This window comes from Apium graveolens, chromosome 6, assembly GCF_009905375.1.
Source record: "Apium graveolens cultivar Ventura chromosome 6, ASM990537v1, whole genome shotgun sequence".
Taxonomy (NCBI): domain Eukaryota; kingdom Viridiplantae; phylum Streptophyta; class Magnoliopsida; order Apiales; family Apiaceae; genus Apium; species Apium graveolens.
Genome location: NC_133652.1, coordinates 16,496,852 through 16,506,318, shown reverse-complemented (window position 1 = coordinate 16,506,318; position 9,467 = coordinate 16,496,852). Strand labels below are relative to the sequence as shown.

Here is a 9,467-nt window from a genome sequence, read left to right as displayed (position 1 = left end):
CATTGGTCTAATTCAATTTTAAATCATAATCTTAATCAAATTTTAATCTTTTTTCTTTTATTATTCTATTATCAATCTAATTTTAAAAATTACGGGATATTACACTTTAAGTGAATGCATTTGATAGATATAACGATATACAAATATACGTAACATTTAACTAACATAAATTTGATTATATAATTTGTAAATTAAATTAAACACTACCCGGTACCTTTACCCTCAGATCTACGTTATTTTGTGCTTAACAATTACCCGCAAGTTATATGTTGAATCTTATGGTTTTAAATTTCTTTATGCATTTCATGATGTTTGTTACATATAATAACTGTCAATTTATTTGCCATGTCTAACTCGTTTAATTGTCCATAATCGACACAATACTATAGTTTAAATTGATTTCTGAATCATCTTCTTTCGTTACGATCAAAATGCACCGAAGATGTACATAAAATATTGATAATTTGTGTCCAAGAGTGCTTGATTAATGATTGGAGACAAAAAAATAGTAGTTAGAAAATTACAACGACCTATTCGGAAGTTACGAAATTCACTACCTTTCTAGATTATTTTAACATGAAGTATGCATTATTTTTTTTGTGAATTACTGCAGTTGTAGAGTATAAAATTGACGTTAAATGAGAATAATGTACAAGGAGTTGCAGAATCGAACTCAAATTCCCGTCAAAAAATTTCTATGGGGTCGAAGTTCCCCTGAGCATAAAGAAGTTTTTTCATACTCTGTTTATACCAATGGACCATGCCAGGGTTTTCAAATTTTCGTGCTTAATATCATTAAAAAAATTATAATATTTTATGTAGGACAGAGATAAAATAATAGTGCAGCTAACATTTTGGAGTCGACGCGGCCCCATTGTTAATGAATGAGTTTGTTTTTCTCCTGAAATTCATTTTCGCTAAAGAAGCAAATCGCATGAAGGACTAGTTAAATCTTAGGTAGGCAGAATGAGACTGCTAAATGTTAATCCAATGAGGATTGATTGAGGACTAGTATTTGTCTTCATTGTTTAACTGACCTCGTCAAATCACATTTTTACATGAATACTTCATGAATAAGAACAAGTCTCACACACGTTTAATATTACAACACAACACTACAAAAACAACTTGTGCACATCTACAAACACAACATTATCAGGGGAGTTATATTGTTGTTGCAACCCTCATTTTAGAGTTGTAAACAAGTTTTGGTTTGTTTGTTGTGTTGTCTGAGCTACTAGTGTCTTCTTTCTGGTGAACCGGACGTTATGGGAAGGCATATTGATGCGTTATTTGGAAGGAACACCTTCAAAGCTTCCAAACTCAAACCCATTGTTGGCCTCGCCATCTCTCGACTCGCGATATTTAAGAACCAGCGCCAGGCTCGTAGTAACATTGCACGGTCTGATGTTGTCCAGCTCCTCAACCTTGGTCATCACGAGCGTGCTTTCATTAGGGTAATTTTCATTTTTTTATGAACACTAAGCGGTCAATTAATTATCATATTCTGGACATCAATGGTTTTGGATCTTCAATTTTATTTTTTTCTAATGAGAAATGGTGGTTGAACTGGGCAGGTTGAACAAGTGATCAAGGAGCAGAGCATGTTGCAGGTATTTGTTATGATAGAAGGCTATTGTCATATTCTAAATGAGAGGGCCGGCCTTATAGTAAAACAAAAGTTAGTTCTCTTTACCACCTTTCTACCGTGTCTATGCCTCTATGGTATAAATGAATGTATTTTCGGGTGTTAATTATAGACATTTTCTTTTTCAGGGTTTGTCCGGATGAGCTGGATGAGGCGATATCAAGCTTATTGTATGCTGCTACCAAATGTGGTGAGTTCCCGGAGCTTCAGAAGATTCGTTCAATTCTCACATCTTGGTTTGGTGATGAGTTCGCGGTGCAGGCTATTGAGTTGAGCAATAAGACTGGTTCTAATCGTAAGGTGATTACAATCTTCTATTTCGCTCACTAAATAATGCCTATATGATTGGAATAGGTGTTAATTCCTTAAAATTTGTGTACAGATTGTACAAATGCTGACAACTAGACAACCAAGCTTGGATAAAAAATTCAAGGTGCTCAAAGAAATTGCTTCAGAAAACGGCATTAGTCTAGAAAATGAGGAAAGATCATTTATAATAAAACAGGTAAACTTAATGTAAACAATATAGTCTGAGTTTATTTGTCAGAACTGCTAAAACATTATTTGACTTGATGGTGTGTGTGAAATGTTTGTTACAACTGTATAGGAGAAATTGGCTGTTGAGCGGAAGTCGAATCGGCCTAAGGTAGAGCGACAAGACAAATCAGGAATGTCTGAGATTAACGATAATTGCTTAATATTGCCCGAGGGTACGGAGAAAGTAAAGAATCTGTCTGATTCGATGAAAGGAAGGTTGTACAAGGACGTAGCAGACGCAGCACAAGAAGCTTTTGAGTCTGCAGCATATGCAGCACTAGCCGCGAGAGCAGCTGTGGAACTCTCTCGCGCTGAATCACTTGATCCTGATGATAAAATTAGTCCAGAATCTCAGTTTGGAAGGGTATTGAACGCCCGTGATTCCATAAATACCAGACAACAAACTAGTTGGGAGATATATACAAGTGAAATTGAGAATATGAATATTGTTTTGACATTTGAGAATTTACCTCAAATTCAGTCTTGCCAATCCCTAGCCGATGATGAGGAGATACACATGACAAGTATGGATAACATGTTCGAACAGCAGAAGGATGTTTCTGGAATCAAGAGATCATCATCTAATTTAAGTTCAGAGTCTTCTTTAAATTCAGCTGAGAACATTCAAACTGCTACAAGTTCTCCGGATATCAATGGTTGGACGATAGCATTTGATCCAAGTGATGATGAGAAGGATAGCTAAACTAGGGGTTAGCTGTTAGGTCTATATCAGCAAGGAAGAAATTTGTTGGGTGGAGTCTGTGGAGATAATAATGTACACTCGAATGTATCAATATATGCAGGGCATGTGAACTGCAGTTGTAGAGCAACATTTGGCCATTTTTGCCTTAAAGATTCTGGTACTAGTAGTGTTTTTTCCTTCAAAATTATTTGTGATTTGTAGACAAATAATAATGCCAATTTTAAAATGTTGAACATAAGGTGCGCTTTTTTCCTTAAATCTAAAAGATCACATTATGCACTATTAGCGAATCCATACCTTCATTGAACTGTGTTCTTCTGGTTTTCCTCTAAATACATCACTTTGTAATATCTAAACCGAAGAATGTCACTTAAAGGAGGAGTATGTTAAATGGTTTATATTTAGAATACTGTTTATTTGGCAAGCGCTGCAGGCCTGCAGGTTTACTCGAAAGGAGATGCTGCTGCTAATAACTTAAAGGGCCTTTCAGAAAGATTTGGTCCAGAGTGGCGATGCAGCATATCATTCTGCAAGTTTGTCTAATGACATCAATGTTTTATCCTGCTGCCTGATCAAAGAATTGCTTATTCCAAGCTCAAGTGTTTCCTTTTGGCTGAAGTATTTGAAAATAGTAAAGGATGCTTAGTTTGTCACTGATCAATATAAGCAAATCATTGAAGGTGGTTTCTGGGTCATAATTAACTGTTGGCATAGAGATCTTTAATAGTATTTTTAAATGACAATTATCAGTGACATGAAAATGGATTTATATTGCATCTGTATATATTATCAACATGCATGCTGAAAATTCACTCTTTGTGGTATACCTTGTATTGAGGTGATTAAAAAATATTGGAAACGATTAAACCCTTATCATCTGTACCTGATGACAATACTTAGTGCTTTCTGTTCTTGTTAGTTACTGCATCTAACATCTAAGGATTGGGAGTGGAGTTTCTTGGATTGTTGGTATATTGTCTCTAAATTTGGAATCTTTAAATATATAAAAGATACTCTTTGCTTGTTTACAGCATGGCTAGCATCAAAATTAATGTGGCCAAGGTGTTGCAATCCCTTATTCCTATAGTAGATCAGTCCGTAAGTGATCATCTATTTTTTTCTCTTCCCTTCATTTCTACTTTTGTTGAAACCTATCGATAGATGGTGATAAACTGATATGACTGTTTTTTGAAGATATATCTGCAAAGGTGTAGGTGATGGAGAAAACTATTCGCCATTGTCTGGTGGGACTTGGCGAGGACATGGATATCAATGTTGGTTATTTTGCCAACGAAGCCTAAATCAATCATGTCATGATGTCAAGTTAGACAGGTTTGAATCATTCCATTGGGAATCCTACAGGTATAACCTTTTAGAGACTTGCAAATTCCCAGTAAGCTATCAGCATTGTCAAGAAGGTTCCAAGTGCAGTACATAATGTTAAGAAACATTTGGCAGACACTATGACTACTGAATAGAAGTGCTTTGTCCTCAATTTTGCCTACCTCTCCCTTTACCACTTCACTCTCACCACCAATCCCACAAACAAATGTCTTCCATTCCAGTAACATAAGAGAGCACTAGTTCTACCCCCCTTTCTGAGTTCAACATTATATTCAAAAAAGTCGATGTCAGCCATGATGTATTAATTTTCCAAGTTTCGTTAACCAAAAATCAAGTTTTTTACAAATAATAAAAGAATAGTAACAAAAAGAGTCAGAAAAAAAATTGTAATCTCTTTTGGGAAAAGTTATGGATGGATTAAGTCGAGAATTCATACTCATCTTTGTGTCGGGCTTCTAAGTTTTCTTGATCATAATTTTTCAAAATTTTCAGACTGTTAAATTTGGCAAATCTGGTGACTACTGATTGACGTTATTAGCTGGATGCATTAAGAATATATTTGAATTATAAGTTTTAAAGATTTTAATGAAATACAAGGTTAATTTTGATTCAAGTCAGAAATGGAGGTTTTTTGGTTTTAAATATGTGAACTGGTCGTGTAGCTTTTGTTCATTCTTTGCACGGGCGGCAAATTGAATGATACTGTCTGTAAGACTGTAAACATAAAAATTCAATCTGGCTAACTGATCAAAACAAACTTGGGTTGGCCAGCAACCAAGATAGTAGAAAGTAGCAGCAGTAGTAGAAAAGAGAAGTAAAGCATGCACAGTAGTAGTAATTAATTGAACAATGATTATGGCTATCTTACTTGCTACTCTATCACAAATGTCAACTTATATGTGTAATTATCATCCACCAGACTTTGTACTGGGAGTAGTAAAGATTGGAATTAAGTTCCATGAATTGGACTTGCAACCCAATGATGTGCACCTCCCACCCATTCCGGCCCCCAGAGGCCAGAACCACTCAATTCTACTCATAAACCAAATGGATCATTCATTACCAATAATTCCTCAACCGCAGCAAGTGATCTAGTACAAATAAGTTGGCTATATTTCTCTATCCAAGCAAATAGCAATCGACATTTTCTCGTATGAAATATACAACAAATCCATCCGACCACACAAGCATAGCCTAATAGCGACAAGGGTTATCTTCAATGTACTCTCAATTGATTTTAAATATATGAATTCTTGATCACAAATATTACAATATTAGCCAGCCTGTTACACTGGATCCACATGATACAAACATTTTTTATGTAAATTAAAAGTTATATTAGTACTTGAAGCTAATAATAATCTGTCGTACTTCATCTGTTAATGAATGCCTTGATGTGGGAGATCATCTCACTTGCACGAGTTTGTGAAATCTGAGATTTGCTCAGAACTTGAAATGCATGTCCAACTCCTTTAGACATCAAACATTCCACTTTGCTCCCTGACATTGCCAAAGCATTACATAACTCCATGTTTCTATCTTTTAGTATGTCCAATTCTGATACGCACACCATTATAGGCATTGATAATTTCTTCATCTCCATTTTGTTTATCCCCTTAGCTGTTGGATTGGACCACGGATGGTCACGACTCGAACCAGAGGGCAACGATAATCGCCAATATGTATCAGAAGTCCCCAAGCTAAGAGCAGAGTGAGGTGGCTGAACCATGTATTTCTCCGAATGAGTTCTTCCTTCACCACCAAAAAATGGTTGAATTAGTATAATCCCTCTAAGCGCCACGCTAAAATTTAACCGTGTGACCACATTGTAGGCTATATTGGCACCAGCACTATCACCAGCTAAAAACATACGAGAGAAGTCACATTTGCTAGACCATAATTCACGTGTTGAATATGTTGCTTGCTGTTTCACCCACATTAGAGCTTTTATTCCATCATCATACGCTGCTGGCAGAGGATTTTCCGGAGCCAATCTGTAATTAACAGACATGATAATACATCCGGCTTTAGCAGCCAACCGTGCTAAAAAATCATGGTAGCAACTCCAAGCAGCGGAGCCAACACAAAATCCACCACCATGGAAATACACAAGCAAAGGGAGCTTATTGCCACTACAATTCGGGACATAAAAACGCGCCCAAACGCCCGTGAACTTGTCAATAACTATGTCGTGAGAGGTGATGCCAAGCTCCGGGGCTAACGTGTTACTCGTGACACATGGAACGATCTGTGGTCGTTCCACATGTCCGTCTTTGTAGACCTTAATGAGGCCATGAATCTCCTCGGTCACAACTCGAGGTTGCTGAGAGCAGTTTTTGGCAACTTTAGTGCTCAGAGTTGGATCTGCGGTTATGGCAACCATTTTTCTTATTCTCATGAATGTTATGATGCTTATGTTAATTGGTTTACCAAACTTGTGTTCGTTGGAATGGATTTATAGTAGATAAAAGGGTATATCATCCAATCCTTAGATTACAAGTGGGCAAAATGGACAGATCGTCAATATAATTGTGGGCGCAGTGTTAAAAGAGGCTTGAATTTTCAACGCCCTTACCGAACCTGAATTTGAGAATGTAGTGGCAAGAATTAAGCAAGTCAAAAAGGGAAAACAAAAGGAATTGAGAACGTCTGAAGCCTCCTTTTGGTGGATTGTGTTAAAATTCCTTATATATTCGAGCCTAGATGACATTTCATTAGTTTCTGGCTTCATGATCTGTATGCACACGGAGTTTGCAAGTTGTATACATTTGACCTTTCTCATCATCGGTTATCGGTACATGCACACGCCCTCTTTGAATCAAAAGATGTTCCCTTCACTAGGCAGCATGAAGCTTCACCAAATACTTGCTCTGTTGAATGAGCTGTTTATACTAACCGTTATTTTTTTTCGCTAATTAATTACACATATATAGTAGTCGAATTATTAATCGCCGACAAGGACAAGTGATCTCAACCTACCAATCCTTTGGTGTCTATGTCTTTACCGAATAAAAGTTTTACATGATCGCTAAATGCAACAAAAAATTTAAAAGTTTTACATGATTGCTAAATTCTTGAAAAAAAATCTCCCGGCAGTAATCTGTAATTACTATTATATCCCTCATCTTTTTCTTTTTATGTGCAAAGTCATCAATTCCCAATTTTAAATACACGTCCTTTGGTGTTTGTAAGTATTCCTCTGTTTTCTTTTATATGATGTTTGATACTCTAAGTGCTTTGACCATGTTAAAATAATAATTTTTAAAATTTTCTTTTTTTGAATAAAAATATGTAACTAAAATTTTAATTCAGAAAAAGAAATTTTTAAAAAGTCAAACGTCATATAAAAAAACAGAGGGAGTACTTCTTTGGTTTTTGTTATGGATAAAAAATTAAAGTTATTATTTGCTGTATTTATTGTTAAGGTTCGGGAGCTCAATGCCTTTAATGGCTGCTCTCGTGTTTCGTAGCTTAACTCTGTCTTTACGAGATGTCTACGTATCTCTGTGAATTAGAGAATCAAGCCAAAAAACGTAGTTCTGATTTGTGGGGGTGAGACCCCTTATATAGATGTTGGTGGTCCTTGAATTGGACTTGGTATAGGAGACTTGGTGATTAAGTGTCTGAATTAGAATGAACTTTGGGGTTCTAAATAGTAGGAAACTGATTCATTATCCTTCTAGGTCCCTTAGAGGCTAATCTGCAAGGATTTATGTCCTCATTAGGACTCTTTTCAATAGCTGATTTTTCCCTTATTAATTAATTACGAAATTAATTAATATTCAGGGTTTTTGGGCATTCTTTGTTCCATCAGGCCTGATGGACCAATGTGTTAACCTTTTTGGTCTGAATGTCATACATCTTCTTATTGGGCCTAGCAGCCCAAATCATGTATAATTACTGTAATATTTAATTACATAATCATGATTTATTTATCCCTATCATTTGCCCCCCAACTTTTGGGAAACCGTATAAGATTTCGCAAAAGTTAAGTTTGTTCATTCCCTTTCAGGGTATCATTTTGCGTAAAATGTGGAGCGACCTACACGCTTACAACGATTTGCCTTGTACGTGGCTTCAGGGTCGTTTAAAAACTTCCCCTTCTATTTTCTTACATTCTCCCTATTTTTAGGAATTTTTTGGTATTTTTCAGAAATTTTCCCTTTTTCCGAGATTTTTTCACATTTTCTGTAATTTTTCACAAATATTCTTAAATTTTCAGCCCTTTTTCGACCTGGATCCTAGTCGAATTTTGGGCCAGCTTTCCAATCCTGGTCGAAGGACTTCGACTAGGATCCACGACCTGGCTTTCGACCAGGATCCTAGTCGAACCTTCGACCTGGATTTTGGTCGAAAACTAGTGTCTTTCTTTGCTTCCTGGTCGTTTGGTTTCGACTAGGATCCACGACCTGGATTTTGACCAGGATCCTGGTCTGGCTTTCGACCTCAATCCAGTTCTATTATACCCGTAATTTTCGGGTGTCTGTTCGAAAGAATTCGAACAGAATTCACGAGCTGAAATTCGACCTCAATCCTGGTCTATTATACCTGTAATTTTCGGGTGTCTGTTCGAAAGAATTCGAGCAGAATTCATGACTTGGAACTCGACCTCAATCCTTGTCTTATTGGGATTCCTTCTTATCCAATTTGGATTGGGCCTTATCTTTTTTTTAGGGTTTTGATTTGGGCCTTCTATTTTTCCAAATCCTAACTGGATTTGGGCCTTCTATTTTCCAAATCTTAATTGGATTTGGGCTTTTTATTTTTCCAAATCTTAATTAGATTTGGGCTTTTTATTTTTCCAAATCCTAATTGGATTTGGGCCTCCCATTGGGCCTCTTATTAATCTGGGCTTAATATATTAAAACACCCTCTTTAGAATTCTCTAGAATTCTCGGGAATTTTTATTTAATTTCTTTGGAATTCCTTGGAATATTCTGGAATGTTCCATTTCTGGGCTTTTTTATTTGGGCCTTTATCCTTACTGGGTTTTTTGTCCCTTCAACTTCACTTTTTCTCCTATATAAAGGAGTGAGTAGAGTCTACTGCTCCTCACTTTCTCATTTCTAAATTCTCCTTCTTTCTTCTTCTGTTAAGAATCTCAGAGCAACAACAGTAGGTCGGAGTATCTTAAGCCCCAAAGCCTTTTTTAGGAGCATTACTTCAGGTAAGACTTCTCCACTTACTTCTTGTGCTTATTTTTGCATAGTTTGCGTTTTAAAATTGTCTCCTTAT

At 36.3% G+C, this 9,467-nt stretch overlaps 2 protein-coding genes across 2 annotated transcripts; one reads left to right on the top strand and one right to left on the bottom strand.

Moving 5' to 3' along the window:
• Positions 1-1,002: 1,002 nt before the first annotated feature.
• Positions 1,003-2,888, top strand: LOC141667359 (uncharacterized). Its single transcript, XM_074473810.1, has 5 exons — positions 1,003-1,457; positions 1,578-1,681; positions 1,777-1,948; positions 2,031-2,153; positions 2,256-2,888. The coding sequence occupies exons 1-5, from the start codon at positions 1,269-1,271 to the stop codon at positions 2,886-2,888; spliced, it is 1,221 nt and encodes a 406-aa protein (XP_074329911.1). The 5' UTR covers positions 1,003-1,268.
• A 2,564-nt stretch (positions 2,889-5,452) lies between these two features.
• LOC141667875 (putative carboxylesterase 6) lies at positions 5,453-6,907 on the bottom strand. Its single transcript, XM_074474511.1, has one exon. The coding sequence runs from the start codon at positions 6,628-6,630 to the stop codon at positions 5,605-5,607; it is 1,026 nt and encodes a 341-aa protein (XP_074330612.1). The 5' UTR covers positions 6,631-6,907; the 3' UTR covers positions 5,453-5,604.
• Between the last annotated feature and the right edge of the window lie 2,560 nt (positions 6,908-9,467).

Excerpts from the sequence above, each read along its gene's own strand:
- LOC141667359 (XM_074473810.1), top strand. The coding sequence starts at position 1,269 with ATGGGAAGGCATATTGATGCGTTATTTGGAAGGAACACCTTCAAAGCT. Across the intron at positions 1,458-1,577 it reads ACGAGCGTGCTTTCATTAGG|GTTGAACAAGTGATCAAGGA; the intron begins GTAATTTTCATT and ends TGAACTGGGCAG. Across the intron at positions 1,682-1,776 it reads GGCCTTATAGTAAAACAAAA|GGTTTGTCCGGATGAGCTGG; the intron begins GTTAGTTCTCTT and ends TTTCTTTTTCAG.
- LOC141667875 (XM_074474511.1), bottom strand. The coding sequence starts at position 6,630 with ATGAGAATAAGAAAAATGGTTGCCATAACCGCAGATCCAACTCTGAGC.